General features: G+C 39.7%; 1 protein-coding gene across 10 annotated transcripts in view; it reads left to right on the forward strand.

Annotated features, from left to right (window-relative positions):
- The window catches only part of SCMH1 (Scm polycomb group protein homolog 1), a 183,551-nt gene that overhangs the window by 89,697 nt on the left and 67,991 nt on the right, over positions 1-25,863 (forward strand). For 9 of the 10 annotated variants that reach the window (XM_028123371.2, XM_028123373.2, XM_028123364.2 and 6 more), the window contains 2 exons: positions 10,637-10,725; positions 15,449-15,692. In XM_028123371.2, coding sequence (XP_027979172.1) covers positions 10,637-10,725; positions 15,449-15,692 — 333 coding nt within the window. Of the gene's footprint in view, positions 1-10,636; positions 10,726-12,020; positions 12,150-15,448; positions 15,693-25,863 lie in introns of those variants that run through there. The other variant, XM_088022475.1, reaches the window with a different exon arrangement.

Here is a 25,863-nt window from a genome sequence, read left to right on the forward strand (position 1 = left end):
AGCACAGATACTCAAATGTAGAGATGACAAAGGGAGGAAATAACTCTATGTAAATAAAATAGAAAAGTGAGGTGAAATAGTAAAATACTATTTGTCAAAATTGACCCCAATAGCATTATAATATTTAAACAGGTACATAGAAAACATATAAAAGTTTTCAAAAAAAATTGCACCTACAGCAAAGCACTATGTGCAGGTTATTTAACAGGGGAATCCTACAAAACCTTAAAAGGCCAGATTTTCTCCTACTTGTTGTAAGTCAGTAATACCCAAAAGAACTTTCTGTGATGATGGAAATGTTTTGCATCTCTGCTGTCCAGTGTGCTAGTCACTTAGCCACATGTGGCTATGGAGCAGTTGAAATGTGGCTACTGCAACTAAAGACCTAAATTTTTAATTTTGCTTAATTATAATCAAAGTTAAAAAGCCTGTGTGGCTGGTGGCTACTGTACTGGACAGTTCAGTTGTAGATCATAGAAAAGTAGGAAAACATGCAGGTTCTTTTTATGAAGCAGGTAGAATTTTGATACCTAAGTCTGACTTAAGTTACACACACATACATACAATTTCATGTATGAATATTGCTATAAAAATCTTAAAATATTAGGAATTAGAATTCAACATATTTATAACAATAATTTGTCAAAGCAAAGTAGTGGGTTTTTTTCTGTGAATGAAAAGAAGATTTAACTTTAGAAAAATCATTAGTGAAATTTACCATATTAAGATAGCTAAGGAAGAAAGTCATCTGACCTTTGACAAAAATTAGCATTCTACCTAGGACTCACATTTTCTGATCTCAGAACTTATTACAAAGCAACAACACTCAAGACATGTAGTACTGGTATAAAGATAGACATAGATCAGTGGGTTAGGCTTCAGAGTCCAGAAATAAACTCATACATTTATGCTCGATTGATTTTCAACAGCAGTACTGAGACAGTTCAGTGGATTCTCAGCAACTGGTGCAGGGCCATCAGGATATGCACATACAAGAGAATGAAGCTGGACCTTACCTCCACACTAGATAAAAAAAATTCACTCCAACTGGATGATAGTCCTAAATGTTGGAGCTACAACTTTAATAAAACTACTGGGGAGAAATATAGGGGAAATCTTCATGACATTGGAATTGGCAATGATTTCTTGGAAATGACACCAAAAGCACAGGCAACAAAAAGAAAAAAAAATAGTTAACTTGGACTACATCACGTTAAAAACTTGCTCATCAATGGACAATATTAACAGTGAAAAGAGAACTCATCGGATGGGAGAAAATATTTGCAAATCATGTATCTGATAAGAGGTTAATATCTAGAATATTTTTTAAAAATTCCTTCAACTCAACAATAAAAAACAACCAGATTTAAAAATGAGCAAAGGACTTGAATAGACACTTCTCTAAATGGCCAATAAACACATGAAAAGATTCTCAACATCACTAATCATTAGGAAAATACAAATCAAAACCACACTGAGATACTATTTCACACCCATTAAGGTGGCTGTTATCAAATAGAAAATAAGAAGTATTGGTGAGGATGTGGAGAAATTGGAATCTTTGTGCACTATTGATGAGGATATAAAATGGTGCAGCCACTATGGAAAACAATATGGCACTTCTTCAAAAAGTGAAAAATAGAATTACCATATGATTTAGCATTTCTGCTTTTGGGTATATAGACAAAACAATTAAAAGCAGAGACTCAAGCAGGTATTTGTACACCTATGTTTAGAAGCATTATTCACAATAGCAAGAAGGTGGAAGAAACCCAGATGTCTATCAATGGAAGAATGGCTAAACAAAATGTAGCATATGCATACAATGGCGTATTATTGAACCTTAAAAAGGAAAGAGATTCTGACCCATGCTACAATGTGGATGAATCTTGAAGACATTATGCTAAGTGAAATAAGCCAGTCACAAAAGGACAAACTGTATGATCCCACTTACACGAGATACCTAATTTAGGTAAATTCATAGAGACAGAAAATAGAATGGTGATTGCTAGGAGCTGGTGGGGAGGGAGGAATGGCAAATTATTGTTTAACAGGTACAGAGTTCACTTGGGGAGGATGAAGAAGTTCTGGAGATGGATGGTGGTGATGGTTGCACAACAGTGTGAATGTACTTAATGCCACTTTTGAGAAAGAGAAGGGGAAATATGTATACACACATATGTACATTTTATACACGAAATTACATATTTCATATACTTAGTTTTATAAGAAGAAACACAGGAATGTTAAACCAGAAAATAATGAAAAGGTCACCTATTGGGAGTGTCTGGGAGTAGGGTAGAAAGTATAGCAATGAGAGTGAGACTTCTCTGAGAATACTCTTTTATATTCTCTTAACTTCTGTGTTATGTAACTATTTTACTCAAAAAATAAAATGAAACCAGAAAAAAAAATCATAACCCAAAATTGATTATAAACAGCAACAAACTGAACTGTTTATCAAATGGATATCATAACAACGTTGAAAAAAAGAACTAATTCAAATAACTTCAACACAGAACCTTCACAGTATACCCTTAATGGGACATATTTCAAAGAAAAAAATAGAACTTCAAATAAATTCTGATGTTTTCTTAATCTTAGTGATTTTACCTTAATTATCTGAAACTATTTTGCATACATTGAAGATAGAGCAAATGAGTAAATAAGATACAAATATGGGATGGGGGAAGACGAAGAACCCTGTAATACAGAATTTGAATGGGAGGTATCTATATGAACTCTTAACTTAAAAAAATGTATATAATTTTATATATACTTGTACTATAATTATATAAGCTCTATTCATTGAAAAGGTCTAGAAGTAATGACACCTCAGTAGCAGTGTGGTTTCTAAATCCCACTCTTCACTAGAAGGAATCATGGCTTCTTGGAGAAATGGCTGATTTCAAGACTGAGCAGAAGAGAAAATGTAAGGTGAATTTGGAACATTCTACTATGCCAGAAAGAAAAGAATTCTCAAAGAATGATGGGGACATATCAGAAGGACATAGGAGCCAGCTTGAAGAGGCTCTGACCAGCCAAAATTGGAACAATATAAATATCAGAAAAAATAATGAAAACAAAAGAACAATGGTATTGGCATCATGGGTCCCTAGTGTACAAAAACAAAAATATTTTAGAATTGCAGGGAAAGGTCTAATTACAGAATGCCAGCTAATAAATATAGAAAGAATGATCGAAAATTACCATTTTGCAACCACCATTTCAGTTGGTTCAGGCAGGGATAATCAATGAATGCTAAAACCATTGAGTAAAAAAGCTTATCGGAGAATAGGATATTCACATAATCTCAGTGTTTTTCCCCACTGATTACCTATTAATTGCAAAGGGAAATTATAATGAAGATATCTGTCAGTCACTCCTTAACAAGTGATCAAATTTAGTATCATCAATAATTAGATAAACTGACATTATATGCTTCTTAAAGTAATGAAATGAGTATTCAGATCACTTGTATTTTTGTCAAAACTGTTTAGTATGAATGTAATCATAAGGAAGCAATCAGAAAGAAATCAAAGTTGTGGGATATTCTATTAAACAGCTAGCCCACACTCTTCAAAAATACCAGCTTCGTGAAAAACAAACAAGGCAACAGGACTGTTCTAGATTAAAGGGGCCTAAAGGAACATGACAACCAAGTGCAATATGTAATTCTCGATCAGCTCCTGTATTTAAAAAATTAAACAGCTATAAAGGACATTTTGGGGACAATTGAGGATATTTTGAATTAAATTTCTTGGGTATGACAGTATTAACGGTTTTAAAAGAGAATGTCCTTGTTCTGAGGACAAATGTACTGATGTATTTAGGGGTGAAGTGTCACTGTGTCTCTGACTTCCTCATAGTTCAGAGGAAAAAGTGTGTGTAGATAGATGGAAAGCAAATATGGTGAAATGTTACTAGTTGTTGAATTTAGGTGAAGGGTACATAGTTGTTCGTGTACTGTTTTTGCTACTTTTCTCTAGGTTTAAGATTTTTCAAAATAAAAAGTTTAAATAAATTATGTATATAATTATACATATATATGTATGTGTGTTCATGTTCCCCAGGCCTCCTCTGGACCTCTCCCCAGAGTTGCTGAATCAGAATCTCTAGGTAATGGGGCTTGGGATTCTGCATGGTAAAATGACTCTCCCGAGACTCTTAACAAAATTGGTCTGTATGGGAAATATTGCTCCAGAAGAGCATTCTTCTCCTGTAAAATCTTGTATGATTTGTGTGTGTGTGTGTGTGTGTGTGTGCGCACACGCACACGCGTGTGCATATGCTGTTCACAAAGGGAACATTCATACTCCCTTGCAGAGTCCTCCGGGGGAAAAGATGGAAAGGTAGAATGATCCTCAGATGACATTTTTAACTCAATGCTGCCAACCTTTTCCTCACACTCCCGTGTTTTACTGACCTATTCTACTCAAGACTGTGATTATTTCTTCTAAACAAGACTATTTGGATCACTAGTTCTCAAACTTGGCTGCCAGTTAGAATCACCCAGAGACCTCTTAAAAATTTCAGTGCCTAGGCCTTACCTCAGATCAGTTAAATCAGAATTTATGATTCTGGGTGGGACCAACGTAGTCTTTAATTCTCCCTCAGGGGATTCCAATGTCCACGTTTGAGAGTCCCTGGTCTAAAACAGAAGCTGGCTTCTGGTGAGGCCCCTCGTCAAGTGTGTCGGGATCCCAGTACAGAGTGCCTAGTCAGCAAACTTGGTCACATGCTCTGGGGTATATGTGGTACCTTGACTTGAAAGGAACCCTTTGTATATTCCTGTCACTGATCAGTCTTTCTACTTGCTAAGTAGCCTCCAGGGCCTGTCAATAGAAAGGGGGTTTTAAAAAGATAACACATCTCATTTTGTGATCACAGAACTTGAACTCTATTAAAACCTCTGGGGGTGGTCAACCCAAAAATTTGGAAGTTACTTTAACCATGGTGTCTTAAAAATATTCACTAAACCCCTCTTCTCTACAGCAAGGACCCTGCCAGACCTAGGTACACACATACCTATCTAAAGATTAGTCACAACCCCCACCCCCAGTTAAATCAATCTGAATTAACTTGTGTTTGCGAGTGTATATGGGAGTGTACCAGCAATATGGGGATAGAGTCCTATCAGAACTAAACGGAATCTAGTCTTCCCAGATAGGCCAGATACTCACTCCTTCCTCAGGGAAGACAGTGCGGTCGGCACCTCTCTGCCAGTTTCACTTCTCCTTTCTTTCATGCATGGGGTAAAATTGCGATTGTCCACTTAACGCCAGTCTGGAAGCACGGCTTTAGTTCACTGTCACCATCTGACAAATACAGAAGCAAAGAAAGGGAAGTAAGTTGTCCAGGGTTGTACGGTGAGTTCGTGGCATATTTCTGCACATGAATTTGTAGGTGTACATGTATGTGAAGCTCCTCTGGGAGAAGAGAATGAGTTGGGAATCATCTTGACAGCCATAGAGTCTAATAACTTTACAAAGCTTGGAATTATTAGATGGGACAATGGCAGAGTAGGGAGTGGAGCCCACAACCACGTGGTTCCTGGGGTGAGTGCTGTTCTGTTACTCGCCACCAGAGGGCATGAACTTTGATTAAATCCTAGATCTGGCTGATCTGCATCTAAGTCCAGAGCTTCCTCAGGTCAAGTTGGTTTAAACAGCTGGATCCCAACTTATTCAGTAGTCCCATTGTCTTGGGAATATCTGGAAGCTCCTTATAACTGGTTCTTTATAAATATTTTTTAAAAGAAATCCTAAGTAAGCACAGAATATTTGCAGCATGCCTGGGTTTAGAATTAACGAGACCTGGCTTTGTCATATTAGCTCAGCCACTTACAGAGTTAGTTATGTGGCCACTGATGAGTTGCTCTTCCTTGACTTTTAACCTTGAATTTCAATTGCCTCACCTGCCAGATCATTCATAAACGCTGCCACACCTGGTTTGTGTGGGTATTAAATGGAATAACATGATAAAGTACGCATTGATTCTTGGTACCTGTTTACTAAGTGGGGATTTTTCCTTTGTTCAGTAAAAACTCTCATGGAGTTTATATTCTAGTTGGAAAAGACATACACAGTACAAGGAAAAAGGAAAGAAAATCCAGACAATGATAAGGGCTAAGGACAAATAAAAGGGAGCAGGATTTAGGTAAGATCGTCTAGGAATGCCTCTCTGAGGAGATGATATTTCAGCAAAGAACTAACAAAGATTTGAGAAAGGGAAGGGTGTTTGAGGCAGAAGGACACAGCTTGATGTGTTTGAGAAACAGAAAGATCAGTGAATGGGGGGCAGAGGAGTGACAGGAGATGAGTTATAAGAAGTAAGCAGGTTCCATACCATGTAAGCCTTGTTAACATACCTGAAGACCATAGATTTATTTTGTGTTGTGGCATGTAAGCATAACAGTGATGTGATCTGATTTATATTTAAAACACACACACACACACACACACATCATTCTGGCTGTTATGTGGAGAACAGACAAGTAGGGGGGCAAAAATAGAGGCAGAGAGTGCAGCCAGAAGGCTGTTGGAATATTCTAGGCAGAGTGTGACTGGGCCTTAGATCAGGGGTGGTCCTTGGTGGGGGAGAAATCTTGAATGGTGAGAGATGGTTTGAAGATGCACATGCTGTCAAGCCTTGCTGACTAATTGTATTTGAGGGGTGCTAGAAAGGAAGGAATCAGAGGTGACTTTTAGGCCTTGTGGTCTGAGTCACCTGAGTTTAAATAAATGGTACCATTCAGTGAGCTGAAATGAGAAAGGAGCAAGTTGGGGTGGGCAGCAAATCCAGAGTTCTGCTTGAAATGTACTCATTTTGAGACCTCTTAGCATCCAAGTAGACTTGCAGAACAAGGCAGTTGGAAATATGAGCATGAAACTCGGGGCAGAGGTTTGAGCTGGGGATATAAATCGGCAATCCTATTTTCCAAGAGACTGGAGGCCAAGAAGAAGAGAACGAGGGCCGAGCACAGAGGTGCTCCCACTTTCAGAGGTTAGGATTTCTGACCCACCTGTTCTTTTCCTCCCAAGCACCTCAGGCCATTGTTTAATTCGAGGAGATCCTCAGATTACTCTTTTTATTCTTCTTCTCTTCCCTCTTACACAAATTTATGACCCAAACTCCTTTTACCAGTAAAAACAGTATGGTAGGGCTGAGTGATTAAATATTTGAAGACATTAATGTGCTGACTGAAATGAAGGTTCTGGAGACAGAGGAATTGGGCTTAAATCCTGCCTCTGCTGTTTACTAGTGTAGTAACCTTGGATATTTTATTTCATTTCTCTGAGCTCAGTCTTTCCATCTGTAATGGCCAGCATTTATCTAACACTTGTTATACACGAGGCTGCGTCTTAAGTCTTTCACATGTCTTAACCTATTTTAATCTTAACCTAATTTAGAACAACCCATTGACGTAGTTAACCATTTTTATCCCACTTTATTGTTAAAGAAACTAAAGCCAGAGAGAGTTTTTGTAATTTGCCATAAGTTACACATCAGGTAAGTGGCAGAGCTAGATTTGAATCGAATCGAGGCAGCCTGGTTCCTGAACCAGTGCTTCTTTTCTCGTATCTAATTCACAGAGTTGTAATAACGATTAAATGAGGTAATCCACTTAGAGTGTGTATAGCACATAGAGCCTAGCACAGCATACGTGCGTAATAAATGTGTTCTTTGGAAGGCAGCATCGTGTAGATAGTAGAGTGAAAGAGAACCAGATGAAGAATCCTAGGGCTCCAGCCTGATTCTACAAGAGCAACTTATGTGACCACAAATAAGTTTCTTAGCCTCTCTCGACTTCAGTTTTGTAATCCGCAACATAAAATCTTTGTACTATATGGTCTCTGAGGGCCCTTTCCATGTTAAAGTGCTATCTGACTGCCCAAGACAGATTATGGATACATTTGAATTTGGAGGGGGGCCCCACATCACCTTAGGGGTTGGGGAATAATGTCCCTCAGTAATTCCTTGGGTTGGTAACATTTCCGTGTTGCCCTGCTACTCTTGAAGGAACTTGGTAGGAAGTAGTGAAACAGAATAGTTAAGTACCATGAGGTCTGGAGTGAGACCATCATATATTGCAATCTTCATCACTTCCTACCCTGGACAAGATATATATCTTGAGTTTCCATTTCATCTTCTGCAAACAAAGGATAATAATAGTACATACCTCGTGGTGTTATTTCAGATATCCAGAAAGAAATTGCATGTGAAAAATTTAATACATAATAAGCAGTCAATGCGAATTAGCTATTGTAATATTATTATAAGTGTTCCTAGAGCTGAGAGGACTTTTTTTTGTTTTTTTAGCTCTTCAAGTTCCAGGTGAGGTAGAAGCTCCGCAGTAACCCATTCCTAAAAAAATGGAATTGGTAATTACATGGCAAGGTACTTGTTGGGAACTAAGGACATGAATCTGAGTGTTCTGATCCTGCAGTCATTCCTCCTACTCCTCCCTTTTATCAAGGTATAGCAAGCATTTCCCTAGAACAGTTGCGCCTTGCCTCGCCTTGCCTGGAGGTGTAGTGGACAATTCACGGCACATCTGCTCTAGGTTTGACTTGCATCAGCCCTTGCCTGACTGACCTCAGGAGAGTTTTTTCCTCACACACAGAGCAGGCCTGAATTTCTGAAGAAATTTAATTATTTTATTTATTTATTTGTTTGTTTATTTATTTATTTATTTATTTATTTTTACCCTGATCAAAGGAAAGTGGTAGTCAAGACTCCTTTGGCTGTGAGTACAAAAACTCAACTCAAACCAGGTTAAAGGAGGGGAAAGGAGGAAGCAGGAATTACTGACTCCATATGACCGAGAAGTTAAGGCCTGCTGCTAAGTGTATTTGGACACAGGGTTTTAAACATTCTCATGGCTCCCCATCACTTGCTCTACCTTGGCTTTACTCTCAGTTATGTTCTCCATGTAACAGTGCCAACCTACAAACATCCTTCTAGGCATGGTCTCGGAAAGAGACTCTCCTTCAACATGCCTATCATGTCAGAGAACAGTTGCCCCAACTTGGGACATATATACACACTCTTGGTGGGCGGAGTCTGATGCCTGCAAATGGCATCATATTCTGTTCCATGGCCAGGTTGGTACAGTCATACGGTAGACACCCCCACCGAAGCACATAGAATTTTTCCAGAAGGAAAAAAGACGAGGCAAGCAAAAAAGTAAAACAATAGCAGTTTTAGGTGAAGTAATAGGAACATCCACTTTGCTGTCACCATTGCTGATATAAATGAGCTGTCCCAGGACCTCTCCTGACCTTGGGGAGCTCAGCTTAGCCTAGCCAGCTTTGAGACACAAAGTTTACATCATATGGGCTGGTAACTCTCTTATTTCCATTTTCTTCTCTCTTTTCATGTCCTCCCCCTTAATTATAGTTATTAATTAATACTTAACCCCCAAAGCTGATTCTTCCTTTTTCATTTTACCTGCACATTGATAGTTTAGCATAGTCCACAGTGTGGACTGAAGGTTCCAGTTGCCTGAGTTTCAATTCTTCTCATTTGCTCACTTCAAAATCTTAAGTTTACTTTATACCTCTCTTCTCATCTATAAAATGGAGATAATATTTACCTCCCTGGGTTGTCTTAAGGAGTAGTAGATGGTCTGTGGAAAGTGATCAGCACAGTGTCACATACACAGTAAAGTCCTCAGGAATAATAGTTGTTGTCACTTCCAGCTCTGCAGCTTTGATGCAGCCTGTCTGTTGTTTTGTCAGGAATGGGAAGCTGAGGTTGATGGGGATACTATTAAAAAGCACTAGTTTTGAGTATCTCAGGATAGTTGAAGCCAAATAGAAGGAAGCATTCGAAGTTCTATTTGGAAGACCGAACTATGATAACAATCTTATTTTTGCAATTTATTAATTAAATGGTACATTCTTACTGCTTTTACTTGCCAAATAACTAATGGATAATCTCTCTAGGCTTCTTTTTACTCTTTTGGAAAATGTGTATTTTGGGAGAGGATAGATTATCCCTTCCATCTTCATCATTGTCTGATCCTTAATTGTTTAAGTAAAAATGAGTATCAGAAAGTGTTTTGTAGCATGTGTGTGTGTGTGTGTGTGTGTGAGAGAGAGAGAGAGAGAAAGGAAGAGAAAGTGAGACAGAAATAGTGAGTTAGTTTATATTGAAATAACCCAAAAAGATTTATTTGTATATTGGATGTATCAGTTGACATATTTGGTTTCTTCTTAAGAGATTATCCTACCCCTTTCACACTCTACTGTCTAGATCATTTCTAAGTATTGGTTAATCCTACCTCACATCTATTTTGGACTTTTCAAAGAAAGCTTTTTAGACCTTATAATATATATTTTATAATACTTGTCATAGAGTCAGAAAAGTTGGTTGGGGACTTTGTCCCACTGCTTACTCTGCAACATTACATTGGGCACATTACGTTCCCTCTCCCGTGCCTCATTTCCTCGGCTGTCTAATGAGGCATTTCTTCTATTTAACCTTTAAGTCCTTTCCTAACAGTCTGTGATTCTGTAACTATCACAGCATAGGTTGTGGCAGGAGTAGCTGGATTCCCCAGGGAAAACTTGATATCACCACTCCCTTTTGAAACATATTTTTTATCTGTTGCCCATTATGTTTGCTGCAGGATTTCGGCTGAATGCCTCCTCTTGGCCCATGTTCCTTTTGAAGACACTAAATGGAGCAGAGATGGCTCCCATCAGGATTTTCCACAAGGTATGGTGTCCTTCAGATATCACCACTTGCTTAAGGTCAAATGCTTACATTCTTTCATTTACTAAGCCCCTGATGTCTACTTTGTATTTATGGCCTGAGGATGCCTTCTCAGAAACTAGTTCAGAGGGAGGATTTTTAGTATCTTAGGAAGCCGCAACTGTCTCTGGAGGAAATTTCACCATAAGTCAGGATTCCTGGGTTTTGGGTCCCAGCTCTGCCAATAATAAGCAGTGTCCTTTTGTCCTCATCTGTAAGTGGGATTCTGTCTCCCAGGGTTGTCAAGAAGTTAAAATGTATTTATCAGAAAAACACATAAAATATAACATAAATCTAAAGGAGCTGTTCTCATCCTAGATCTTTGAATTCCCTAAGGTCCATATGCTAAACGAAGAGAAAGGAAGGAGACTATTTTTTGAATGTCTACAGTATGTTTAGAGTTGATATACACCATCTCATTTAATATCCACAGATAACTTTCTGAAGCAAGAATTACAATTTCCATTTAATAGTTAAGGAAACAAATACTTTTGAATAAAGAACTTGCCCAAGATCACATGGCTCGTAAGTAGTGGAAGAGGGATGTAAAACCTGTATTCATTCTTCCTTGTTTCTTAAGGCATGAAGCAGTCAGTCTGCTGTGAGCTGAATTCTTTAATGAGGTAAAGGAGACTGAATTAGAGTTGCCTGTGCTGCTAGTTAAGTCTAAACCCTAAGAGCACTATATGGTTCCCAGAATATAGTGTACTGGGCAACTTAAAAACCCTTTCACTACAGAATATATCAAAATGGTGGGCTGGTGGGGGAGGAAGACCAACAAATACTCTTTTACATGCTTTGCCAAGCTACCAGAAAGTTAGAAAACTCTCCAGAGGCCAGAATGAAGAAGGAGAACCAGTGTTAAGTGTATATGGTGCACCTGTAAATGCCTTAAGGGGCATTGCCAGTCTTACTTTCTAAGGATCTTGTCTTTTAAAAGCCACGGTAGGATAGATGAGCACTTGGGCCCGTGCAGGGCAGGGAAACGGCCCTGAGACTGCCACGTAGACAACCCGATCAGGTCCCTCAACTGGTTACTCCTTCTTGGAAAGACTGTTAACACTGGTGAGGAAAGTTTCTGGGTTCTAGGGAGGGGTGAAAATGGAGCCACTTTCTCCAGTAAAGCGGTCTTTGCCCATGCAGGTCCATGGTTCAGATATCGTGCCTGTGTTGTCTGTGAACTTCAGAGCTATATGGAGATATTTCTGAGTGCCTGCAGAGGCAAACCCAGAGCCTCTCCAGATGGTTTGGTTGCTTTCAACCCAATGTCATAGACATCCCAAAAATGAAGCACCCCTGAAGATGAGTGTTCATTTCAGAATTTCAGAGCCCTCAAAAGCTCTCAAAACACATCCAACATGATGGGACATCGGTAGACCCAACAAACAGTAAGGCTATAACCCAATGGCTTTCAGATAATAGAAACACCAGATAGAGATTATAAATTAAGTGTTTAAAAATGATTAAAGAATGAAAAGAAGGACTTTAAAAATTGAAGTACAAAACCCTATTTCTGAAAATATTTGAAAAAAAACAAATTGAACATCTAGAAATGAAACTTAATGATTAAAAGAACAAATTAATGGGTAGGTATATAAGAAACTAGGACTTAAAGAATTAACTGAAAGACAGGTATAAGGACTCTCCCCAGAATGCAGTGCAGAGAGATAAAGAGATGGAAAATATTAAAGAGAAGAGACAGAATAATATTAGAAGGTCCAATATATGCTGAATATGAACTTCAGAAAGATTAATTAGAAAGAGAATAAGGGTATTCAAGAAGATATTAGCAGAATTTTCCAGAGTTGTGTAATAAAGACAAATACATACCTTAAAACATCACGATATGACTGAAGTCCAAAGGAAGGATCTGAACAAGTAATCACCCAGAACACCTTCCAGAGGATTACAGGTAGGCTGGCAGCACATTTCCAGACAGAAGCAGTACCAACCAAGGGATAATGGAACAGTATCTTCCAAGTACTGAGAAAAAATTGTTTTCTATCTACAATTTTATATCTAGCCATATTATTATTTCAGAATGAATGTAAAATCAAGACATTTCCAAACAAACTATACAAGTAGTACTAACATAGCTGCTGAAAGAAGAACTGAAAATACATTTTCAGGAAGAAGATCATTGAACCCAGAAAGTAAGAATAGAAGAAGTGGTGGTGAGGAAAGATTGCTTAACGTGTGGGTAAAGCTAATCAAGCAGTGCCTGTAACCATGTAAACTAAGTGTAATAACAAGGTGGAACTAAATTATCAAACACTTACTAACTCAGGAGTAGGTAAAATGATCTAAGGTCCTTGTGTAGCTTGGGACTGTACATAAAGATGAGTTTAGATTTAATTATGTCAACTATCCAGTTACAAATCTTCAGGGGATGATCCACTGAAAGACTATATAAATAGAATGGTTAACATCTGAATCAATGGAACAGTGGAAAGGGAAGAAAATTCAATTGATTGTAAAGGAGAAAAAGGAACCTGGAAAAAATCAAGTTACATAGAAAGTAGGCAGTATGATAACTAATAAATTTAAATATGTCAGTTATCACAAAAATGAGCTTAAACTCATCAGTTCAGACGTACATTTAGATTGTTTTTAAATCTACGTGCTGGGGCGCCTGGGTGGCTCAGTCGTTAAGCATCTGCCTTCGGCTCAGGTCATGATCCCAGGGTCCTGGGATCGAGCCCCACATCAGGCTCCCTGCTCGGCGGGAAGCCTGCTTCTCCCTCTCCCACTGCCTCTGCTTGTGTTCCCTCTCTCGCTGTGTCTCTCTCTGTCAGATAAATAAAATCTTTAAATAAATAAATAAATAAATAAATAAATAAATAAATAAATAAATCTGCGTGCTGTTTACAAGAGACACTGCTAAAATATGACACTAAAATGTTGGAAGGAAAAGCAAAGATAACATTAGGCAAATCTTCATCAAAATAAAGCCAGTGCTAACCATACTGACATTAGGCAAGGAGACTTTGTTGCTGAAAGACATTCTAAAGAGGCCACTATCTAATGATAAAAGAGTACATGCTCCTGAAAAACAGTGCCTCAAATATGAAAGCAAAATTTGACAGAATTTGGACAAATTGGAAAATCTACAATTGCTGCGGGATATTTCAGTACATGTCTCTCAGTAATTGATAAGCAGACAAGGAAATTGACATATGAATCAGCATAAGCTACCCAGTATTAAATCAGCTGATCAGTTTTAAATAATCAGTTGCATTTCTATTTAATAGCAACAAGTGGCTTGAAAATAAAATTTTAAAAGATAGCACTTAGGATAGCAATAAAATTGTAATATACCTAGAAAAATGTTAGTAAAAAGCATGAGATATTTATAGAGAAAATTTAAAAATTCATGTTAAAGAAGGAATCTACTTTAAAGAATGCTTAATAAATGGAAAATACTATCATGTTCATGGATGAGAAGGCTAAATATCATTTATATCATTTAGGATGAGAAGGCTAAATATCATTTATACAAAGGTTATTTCTTCCTAATTTAATCTATAAATTCCCTGGGATTCCAGTCAAAATCCAAATGAGGGTTTTCTGTGGACTTGAAAAGCTGATTGAAATGAATTGATTGAAATGAAATTTCAATCGATTGAAATGAATCATTTCAATCGATTGAAATTGAAATGAAATCAGCTTTCATATGAAAGATCATATGAAATTCATGTGAAAGATCAAGGAGAAAGAACAGTCAAAACCATACTAAAAAATGACAAAGTAGGGGATTTTTTCTACCAGATATCCATTTAATAGGATGGTGTTATTGGTGCAGGTTCAGAGTGTAAGACCAGGGAAAGAACAGAGGGTACAACACTTTTTGGGAACTTTATCTTTGCAACTACATCACAAATCCACAGTGCTGGAGAGAGTGTGCAATGCTGCAACCACTTAGGAGGGCAATTTGACAATATTAATAAAGCATAAGATGTATATACCTCTCCTATAGCACAGAAATCCTACTCTTGCATATGTACCCTAAAGTAACCCTCCCACACGTGTGCACAGGAACAGGTGCAAGAATGATCATTAAAACTCTTGAAACAGTGAACAATTAGAAATGACCTTAAATGTCCGTCAGAAGAGAATGAATACAATGAATCGTGGATCACCACATTAAAAACTAATGATGTATTATATGGTGATTAACATAACATAATAAAATTAAGTTAAAAAATTTTAAAAAGAGAATGAATAGTGATATACACATATAATGGAATACTGTTAGCACTTGAAATGGACTGGAGCTGGATTTACCAACGATAAATTTCAAGAACACAATGTTAATGACCAAAAAGTTGTAGAATATGTACAGTATAATACCATTTATATAAAATTTTAAAGTATGCAAATGGATATGAATGTATATAGTAAAATATGAAAACGTGTATGAGGAATGGGCACAAAAGGGATTCAACTTTATCTGTTACCTTTTATTTCTTAAAAAAAAAGTCTGAATCAAAAATGGTAAAATGTTAGGACTTAAGAAGTAATACTTTGGTACTCTTTGAAATTCATTTAAAACAAAGACTAAACCTTCGTTATAAATCTTATAGAGCAGCCGGTCATTTAGTCATCATCCAAATTTGGTAGCGGTCTTTTGGCACACAGAAGCCTTTGTCTTTGCATCTAGGTCTGCATATTTCTGTTTCTCGTCTAGGAACCACCATCGCCTTCCCACAACTTCTTCAAAATGGGAATGAAGCTAGAAGCTGTGGACAGGAAGAACCCTCATTTCATTTGCCCAGCCACTATTGGGGAGGTGCGGGGCTCAGAGGTGCTTGTCACCTTTGACGGGTGGCGAGGGGCCTTTGACTACTGGTGCCGCTTCGACTCCCGGGACATCTTCCCTGTGGGCTGGTGCTCCTTGACCGGAGACAACCTGCAGCCGCCTGGCACAAAAGGTAAAGGTTCATCTGTGAGCTCTTGAAATCAGGACCCAAGTTGGGAAGGGGGATTGCCTGGATCTCCCACGGGCAGTGTCTCTTCGATAAACCTCACTAGTAAGCAACTGAGGTAAAAACCAAGGTCTACCTGAGAGTAATCAGAAACAATAAGAATTAAATGTTGAAGGAAGCCAGATGTGGAGTTGGGGATAAAGTAAAAGTTCCTCGCTCAAAATATCCTGGTTTATTCTCAGGCACCTAGCCTCTCCTCTCTTGTCACTTTGGTTCCTGACCTCGTTCAGAGTTTGAGTAGTATCATCTTGGGGTGCACCTCTGTGTCAGGACTCAGGGGCTTTGTATATGAGCTGGAGTAGCACCATGTCATCAGAACACTTGAGAAGCACTGTAGCACAACGGGAAAAGCATGAGCTCGGCAGCAAGACAGACGTAGGTTTGAGTCCCAGCTCTGCCTTTTTTTACCAGCCGCGTGGCTTTGGGCAGTTAGTTCACTTCTCTAAACCCCAAATTCCTCATCCATAAGCGAACACCTGCATCATAAAGTTATTGTGAGGAGTAAGTGACATGATATGTGTAAAACGCTTACATAAAATCTGGCAAATAACCATTGCTAAACAAATGTTTTTACTATATCGCTGCTATTATTATAGTTATTATATGCTATATTATATTTATTACAATTACTATATAATGTATATTATGCCACATTATTATTATTATGCTATCATTATAAAAATAACCACTCCCAGTGGAAGAGTATCTATAAAATACCGGAAGAGTACCACAGAGTAGTTGAACAGTACATTATATTTCTAATGATGATGATGTTGGACATCATCCAGATAGAGTTTGAGATAGCTGCATCTCATCCCTGATGTCTAAAAGTACTAGTTAATCTGAGGAAATAGAAAGCCACCCTTTGTATTGTCTGCCAGTCTCTTTTCTAAACCTCTGTCAATTTCACTCATTCAGGGTGCCCAATATTTATTGAGCATTAATTGTGAGCCAACAGCAGTTACAAAGATGAAAAACATTTGGGCCCTCCTGGAACTTTTGTTCTAGTGGGATGAGATGGTTGATAAGCACTGAAATCAAGAAATAAACAAGGTGATTTCAGATCATCAGTTTCTCCTCAGGAATCAAGTATGATGAGGCAGTGGCAGTGGAGGAGTGATCGTGAAGGGAGCTTTTGTTTAATAGCTTTATTGAAGTGTAATTGAAGTGAAACAAATGGCACATATTTAAAGTATGCCATTTGAAAAGTTTCAACATATATGTATATCCGTGAAGCCATAACCATAGTCGGGATAATGAGCATATCCATCATGCCCAAAAGTTTCCTTGTTCCTCTTGGTAGAGGGGGGAGATTCTTTAGATACAGTTCTTTTCAGGAAAATTTGTCTGAAAGGGTGACATTTGAATTGAATGACAAGAAAGAGAATTCCAAGCAGGGAGGGGACACACATATCGTGGTGCTGGGACATGAATGAATGAATGTGTTTCAGGGGCAGAGAGAAGCCTGCTCCTACTGGAATGCACTGTGTGAGGAGGAAAGTGGCAAAACCCAGTAGGACCCCGAAAGCCAGAGTGAGAATTTGGATGTTATTCTAAACATAGTGGGGAATCGTTAGAGGGCACTCTGTAGGGGAGTGACAAGATCTGGTTTACTTTTAAAAAGTCACTTGCACTTGTATCCAGAATTCAACTGAACAATGAAAAAGACAACCCAGTTAAAAAATGGGCAAAGAGTTTGAATAGACATTTCTCCAGGGAAGATATATAAAAGGCCAGTAAGCACTGGAAAAGCTACTCTACATCATTAGCCATTAGGGAAATGCAAATCAAAGCCACAAGGAGATACCACTTCACACCCGTGGGTATGATATCATCAAAAGGCAGTTAACAAGTGTTGGTGAGAATGTGGAGGAATTGGAGCTCTCAGACATTGCTAGTGAGATGGTGAAATGGTGCAGCCACTTTGGAAACAGTTTGGAAGTTACTCAAAATGTTAAACATGGAGTTACCTGTAACCTAGCAATACCACTCATGGGTATACACCTAAGAGAATAGAAAACCTTTCTGCAGAAAACCATATCATGAATGTTCATGGCAGCATTATTCATAGTAGCCAAAAAGTCCAAGTAGCCCAAGTGTCCACCATGTGACCAACAGACGAATAAAATGTAGTATCTCCATATGAAATACTGTTTGGCGTTAAGAAGGAATGAAGTCCCAAAATAATGCTATACCACAGATATACCTTGAAAAACCTTATTCTAAGAGAAAAAAAAGCCAATTACAAAAGACCACACACGGCATGACTGCATTTGTATGGGATGTCCAGAAGAGGCAGAAACACAGAGACAAAAGTAAATTAGTGGTTGCTGGTGACTTAGGGGAGAGGGGAAATGGGAAGTGACTTTGATGAGTGCAGGGATGGTAAATATGCTCTAAAATTAGATAGGGATGGTGTTTGCCATTCTGTTTATCTACTAAAAATACTGAATTGTACGCTTAAAGAGGGTGAATCTTATGGTATGTGAAGTATCTATCAATAAAACTGTTATTTAAAAAATCACTTGGGCTGCTTATGGAGAATGGGTGGCACCATGGAAACTGGACAAGGAAGAGCTGAGGGTTGCTGGGATTAAGTGGGCGGCACTGAGGTGGAGAGCCCTTGAGATGGGGGCAGGGCGGCAGGGAGACACACCTTGCCTCAGCAAAGTGCTCCGTCTCTCTGTGCTGCAAGAAACAAGTGCCTGAGGTTGCTGGGAGAACTCCATGGCTGTCCTTCTGCAAGCCTGTGAGGCAGTATCTCTGGGGAAGCAGCAGGAAGAGATGTGCCTCCCGCCTCGGTGATGGTGGTGGAGTCATTGTTGTTTCCTTGAGGCAAACAGGTTAACCCTCAGTGCTCCAGGCTGTGTTCAGTGAGTAGGTTGATTTTCTTACTTTCTCACCTAGAGAATTGTGTTATTTTGTTTGGTAAATCTCTTCCAAGCTGTTAGGCCATTCTTGAGAGCCAGAAGAGCTGGGAGTCTTCGTGGGCGGGCATTCCTTTCTGACTGCGCACCCTGCTGATGAGAAATATGCCTCACTCTGTGGTTGACGCTTCCAGAGGTGTTTGCTGACTGTTTTTCATCCTCTTCTGCGTGTCTGTGGATAGCTCCGATTGGTAACAGAAGGTGACCAGAAGGACCAGGCTCAGAGAGACCTTCTCCAGTTGGCATTTCCAGAGTGGGTCATTCGGTCATCATTCCAGCAGCCAGGGCTCCTCCGATGACCCCCTTGCCCCCCCCCCCCATACCCTCAGTAGATTCTGTAGTGTAGCCTTCAGTAACAGCAGAACTTGAGCCACCTCAGTGTCCTGGCTAGGGAGCAAGTGATCCAATGTGGAAAAAATGCGGTTACTCAATTCATTTCTCAAAACAAGATGTTCTGTCTGTGTAAGCCTGTTCTCTTTCTAATCATACTGTCTCCTCCTCCCTTCCTACCTTCTGGTCAGTAGTGGGCAAATGTTAAAAAACTCAGACTAACATGAAATAGTTTCTTGCTCGCAATGAGTAGGAAAAAAATACCAATTTTATTTAATGTTCTTTTACATGCGTTATTTCATTTTATATTCCTGGTAACTTTGAACCAGGTATAATTATTCTCAGATACATTTTATTCATGAGAAAAGTGAAGTCCAGAGGATTAAGTGACTTAGTTCTCTTGATATCTGAGTCTAGAGGGAGAAGTCATGCAGCTCTTCCAGTAGGGCCAGCTGTCAGGACCATTTCGAGCCATATTGCCTTCACACATCTCCCCCATACTCTCTCCATTCTCCTTCAGGCTTTCTTCAAAGCTTCATTTGAGACCCTGGACTTTGGCTTCTAGATCCTGATAGGAAATAGGAAAGAAGCCGTACTGTATATGATGAGAGCTTTGAAATGGGGTCTCGTCCCAACTGGGCCACAAACTTGTGTTACACCTTTGAGCAAGTGATTCCTAATGTGAGAGGTTGAACTAGGTGACCCTTGAGGGCCCTCCCACCCTGTGATCCTGTCCATTTCTGCTCTTGGGGATGGGTAACAAGTGACTCCTGTGACTGTCTCCGGCTTGATTCCAGGTCCAGCTCACCTACCACCTTGCTCTGCCCCCCACCCACCTAGGGTGCCTCTCTCTGACTCCTGCATGCCGACTGTTTCTCCTTAGCTGAGAAGTAGTATCCTTTTTAGAGCTCCTGAACTCCTGGGGCCCAGCCAGCTCTCATAAGCAGCAAATACCAAGCTTGCAACTAATCCAGGGTACTTGGTTATAAAAGGCAGAAGCTTTTTTTTTTTTTTGTAATTTTTTGTAAACTCACTTTTTTGTGTGTGTGACTTAACATAAAACTGAAACAGAAGCAAGCTTTACTTTTTAAATTTTAAAAAAACAGGGGCGCCTGGGGGGCTCAGCTGGTTAAGCATCTGCCTTCGGCTCAGGTCATGTTCCCAGGGTCCTGGGATGGAGCCCCAGATTGGGCTCCTTGCTCAGTGGGGAGCCTGTTTCTCCCTCTCCCACTGCTGCTCCCCCTGCTTGTGCTCTCTCTTGCTATCTCTCTCTCCCTGTCAAATAAATAAATAAAATCTTTAAAAAAATTTTTTAAAAACAAAGAGTTCAGTCCACTTGGCATGACTGTAATGCTTAATTAGGCTTTTCATCATCATAACCACCCACCTAACTCCCCCTCCCACTGATTTCAAGCTGGGCGAGCCCATTTTAGATTATAGCTTAGCTTCCTATGCAGTTTTACAATAGGAAGAGAACGTGAGATACAAGCTATTTCATCTTTACATTTTTATTATAAATTAATGTATTGCTCTCTGGATTACACTTCAGTCTCTTGTGACTTCACAAAGTGTAAACTGGGTCTGGCTGTTCTCTATATTGCTGATACAAATATGGGAATCCAGGAGAGGTGCTGCCCTTGAGCACACACCTGTTGGGGTGAAAGCTCAGCCAGGCCTCCTCCGACCTTTCATTCCACCCTTTCTACCTGTGACATCGTATAAAGAGAACATTTCAAAAGCTGACTTAGTGCTGTGGTTGAGGTACAGGGATTAATCTGGTCTAGAGAGTAAGAATTTGATGCTTAAAAACAAAAATTTCAGAATGTCTCTTCCAATTGTTTCTGTGAAGCATTTAAAAAGTATTTCCCATACTTTATGGATGGTCTGTTCGTCTTGTAAAACTGCATAGGAAACTATACTGTAGTCACTTTGGAACTCTGGGTCAGAACAATGGTTGGTTAAATTGTGATCCTATACTATGCAGGGAAAAACTAGGGTAGAGGCAAGAATAACACAACCCAGGCTACACTGTAGGTCACAGCATGTAGGTCAGCTGATAGGCTGATTTTCTTCAGCCAGCCAGCCATTCGTTCAAGTTCTATCAAGTCACAGCTGAGTTCTAGTCACTGGCGTAACTGATGGAGCTTCTCCCTTTAGAGTTTACATTTTGGGGAGCATATAGACAAATAGAGAATTTTAGCTTTGAAGTAATAAAATACAGAAGGGACCATAATCTAGTTTGGAGGATGGAAGGTGGAGGTCAGAAGAGGCTTCCAAAGGAAGTGACATCTAAGCTGAAACTGGAAGAATGGTGAGATAGAGGAAAAATTCTAGCTAGCAGTGGAAACAGAGAAGTGAAGGCCTAAGATTTAAAAAAAAAAAAAAAAATGGGTTGAGGACCTAAAAAAATGTTTAAACAACTAGATTGCAGAGTGTGAAGAGAGGAATAGAAAGAGGAAAGGCTGGGCAAGTAACACAGGAAGTACACAGCTCCCCTTTTAGACTGTTCTAAAGATCGGGGTCTTTGTCCTAAAAGCAATGAGAGCCATTGAATGGACTTTCATTAGTAGAGTCACAGGTCAGATTTGTGTTCTCGAAGAGCCATTCTGGTAGCAATGAGAGGACAGGTGGCTTCCAGAAGCTGGAGGCAGAGATGTCCGTTAACAAGCTGTTACAATATTCCAGTGAAAGAATTGAGGCAGTGACATTGTGGTGAAAAGGACAAAAAGGGGGCATATTCTTGAATAAAAAGCCAAAATATGAGTTCTTACAGTTCAACTCCTGTTACAACTATTTTATTTATATAACAAATAGTTACCCCTACAACACGTAAAATACTGCTAGTTTTTCAGTCTAAGCATTAATGAGAGAGCTAAAATTCCTTTTTTTGTTTTGTCTAGGAAGTTAGGATTCATTGCTGCCTGGAGTCCTTGTTATATGGAACTAATTTATTAATTTCATCTTTATATCCCCCCCCAGCACTTGGCTCAATAATAATTTGTTGAGTGAAATAGATCATGCTATGTATTCTGATTCCATTTCTATTCAACATCTAAAGCCATTGTTCACTTAATTACAAAAGTGAGAGTACTACTCTCATTTTAAAAGTAGATTAAAATCTATTTAATGTTCTGTTTTTTTTAAATTTGGGAAATCTTATGACCAAAAGTAAGAGTGGCAAGGGGCACCTGGGTGGCTCAGTCAGTTAAGTGACCAGCTCTTGAGTTCAGCTCAGGTCATGATCTTGGGGTCATGGGATGGAGCCCCATGTCGGGCTCTGCGCTGGGCATGGAGTCTTCTTAAGATTCTCTCCCTCTCTCCCTCCCCTGCCTCACTCGCTCACTCTCTCTTAAAAAAAAAAAAAAAGGTAAGAGTGACAAAGGGCACTCATCTCCAGAAACATTTGTATGGATGGCTCTACACCTGCCCTTCCACCCAACTTCTTTTGCTACTAAGCCACAGCAAACAGGAGAATGTCCTCTCTCTAGGAAACTCCTGGCAATTGATATGTCCTGCTAGTCAGGTGTGTTCACTAACCATGTCAGAAAAGGTGCAGGCACGCGGATTAATAAACAAAACAAATTCTTTGGTACCTTTAATGAGGACAGCCTCTGGGCTCTTTGGCTGTTTTCCTTTTTACCCTCTCAGGTATTCTGGTTCCAGGCCTTGCCTTTCTTTAATATACCATTTCCTCCCCACACACCCTTGCATGCATGCACACACAATCTCTGTCGTTATTCCAGCTTTGGCCTTGTACTCGACTCACACCCAGCTCTGGCCTTTATTCATCCATGTGTCCAGCAGTTACAGAGCAGCCTTTCAGTAATGCTAGGCTCAGTGGAGGCTAGAGAGAAGTGCCTACTTCCCAGGTTGATCAAGTAATTGAAATGAGAGACTGGGCGTGCACGTGCCTGGCACCGAGTAGCACATGGCAGATGCCCACCATGTGCTAGTTCTGTCTGCATTGAGATGCCTGGATGTCCCAAGAAAAGGGAGCTATGCATAGAAGCATTTAAATGCACTATTTTGGTCAGAAAAAATACACATACTTAGGAGATGAGGTTTGTGCAGTGAACTAGTACTCCTGTAACTGGCTTTCTTGTGATTATATGCTTATGGTACACAAATAGAAATAGGAAAAGGGGGAAATGACATGAGTGACACTAGATTAGGAAGCAGGGATCTGGGTTCTCCCTCTGATTCTAATTATATCTGCCTAAGGGGCAGAAAAGTCCTGCCTCGTGCCCCTCCTCCAGCTTCCTGGAGCTGCTCCTTGGCTCTGCCCACTTCCCTGGCCTTCACCAGCCACAGGTGCCTGAGAAAGGTAGCAAGTTTTTGGCACATGTGATGAAACAACTGGTATCTCTCAGACTCCTGGAAATAGTTAGATGTGACTTAAGCACCTCATAGATTTGACCGCACCTGCTGTTGTCTTCAGAATTCTTAGACCCGTGTAGTTTTCTTTGGCAAGCTTTTATTACAGCACCCACTGTATGCCAATGTCACCTTACAGGATCCCCTATTTTAAATAAGTGTATGTGGTTTTTAGGAAAGCCATACTGGATACCAGTCATATAAACCCTTTATAATTACATTCTCTTCCTTAATTAAAGAGATGATTTTTTTTGAGGACATATCACAGTTCTAATCTCAATAATGACTTACTAAGTAGGAAAGACATAAGCATTCAAGTATATCAGGAAGATGGGGAAAACTTGGCAAACTCTTAAACAGAGCAAAGAGAAAACGAGATTTTGAGGGTGCAACGGCAGGAAGGCCAGGGGTTTGACAATAAGCTCTCGGGACTCATTGTCTCACGCTAAGGACAGCTGGAACGTGCTCCTGCGACGGCTGGTGTGACTGAGGACTGTGTGCTTCATCACAGTGTACTCCGCACTGCCTCTCAGAGGGCCCTGGGTTTCACCAGACCCGTTTGCAGATCATCTTCTGAAAACACATAGCCCTCCACTTGGCAGAAACTGCTCCCGAATCCTCTTAACCTACTGCCCTACACGGCGAAGGTCCGTCACTCCTTTGAATGTCAGTAGTAGAAGGTTCTTAAATTTGGCTTGTGGTCCCATCATGCATGATTCTGTTATCCTCACTCTCTATAGATTTATCAGCCCAAAATGTCTCCAGGAAAACATGAAAAGTCTTTATAGTTGCAGAGGTCTTCTCTCCATGCTGTAGGAATTAGAGTCAGGAGGGAGAGAAGGAGCTAGATCTGGAGAACTGAAAGTGTTAACTGAGCTAGATCAGAGCAAGAGACAACCCATGCTTTATTAAGTGAACTTGAATTTAGAGGAGTGGAGTTTCAGCCTTGGCATCAACCCAGCTGGCAGCACACAACTGAACCCAGCCAAGTTGAGCAAAGCTAATAAAGAACACATCCTCTAAGTAACTGTGCCAAGGCCAGTGATACACTGCCATGAATGAAAACAAGATCCTAGTCCAGGAAACTGATAAACCAAATGGGTTTCCCCCTGTTCCTTTTTTCTTTTCCATTGTTCATGTTCTAGTCATGTAGACACACACATACCCCCCCCCCCAGACACACACACATACAAGCTGGACTTACTTACATTTTACAAATCAGTTTCCAATTCCATATAGTGCATTGTTGCTGGAGAGAGGAGAGATCTGATCATTCTTTTGGGCAGCTAAGACTCCTAACTAAAGATCATTGGAGAAATCTAGAAATCAGCAATACCCTGATGCCCTTTTTTATTATAAGTAGGCATGTTTAGTTCATTATCCTCCATCCTTTATTTGGGGATACACTCTTGTGTTGTTTATTGGTTTCAGGGTAAAATACTGGAAAGAGCATGAACTTTAAAAACCAAAAGATCTAGGTTCAAATCCTAGCTTTAGTTGTGTGTGCTCTGGCAACTTCTATGAGTTCAGTATCTGCATCTTTAAGATATCCACGTATAATGGTTGTCTCAGGAAAAGGCACTTGTGGGACTGTTTGAGTTGCAAGCTCAAGTATCCACTTTTTCATGGAATATCATCGTTAATTAAAAGAACAACTGATTTGGGTATTTGGCAGACTCTTTCTCCAAAATTAAGTGAGCTGGTCACTTCAAGGAAGACAACCTATAAGCATTTGCTGTAAATGAGAAGTTTAAACTTTCAAGTGAAAATCAGATTTGGGGGAAACTTCTACCCACCAACATGAGCTTATCTTCCTAATATGTGAAGGCTTCAGAGTCACTCTTTGCCATGTTCTCTTCCATCTAGAAGTTGCTTTAGTTAAGATTCAGTTATCTGCCTTAATATTAAATATGAGGTGTCAGGGAAGTAAAAAGGCATAGAAGTCTAGGATCTCAGGGTTAGAGGGAGTTCAGAAGTCATCAAATTCAACTTCCACCTGATTCAGGACACTCCTTGAGTGCGTCCCCTATAACTACATGGCTAGCCCTTACTTCAGTTCTTCCAGAGACAGGGAGATTGTAACCTCCCAGAGCTGAACCTTTCCCATTTGTGATAGCTCTCATGACTACAAACATTCTTTTTAAATTTTGAACTAAAATCTACTTTCCCCCAATATCTGTCTATTGGCTCTCATTTTGTTTCTTATTTCACCTGAAGCCTTTTTCAGATAGCTCTTGATACTCTTGTTCCTCCAGACCTTTTTTCTCCAGATACCTCTGAAATTGGATAGTTTCTGTACCCCTCATCAGCTTGGACTTCCTTCTGGACCCATTTCAGCACACACTGTTGTGCCCAGAACCAACCCCACACATCAGGGGTGGTCTGACTATGGCAGAATGGAGTGGCAGTCCCACTTCCCTTAAAGGGGGACCATACTGTCCACCTTCTTGAAGATAAGGGATTGCATTGTCTCTCTTTTTATATAC

This window comes from Eumetopias jubatus, unplaced genomic scaffold (genome assembly GCF_037043125.1).
Source record: "Eumetopias jubatus isolate StellerSeaLion01/CBP00866 unplaced genomic scaffold, mEumJub1_p1.0 scaffold_4, whole genome shotgun sequence".
Taxonomy (NCBI): Eukaryota; Metazoa; Chordata; class Mammalia; order Carnivora; family Otariidae; genus Eumetopias; species Eumetopias jubatus.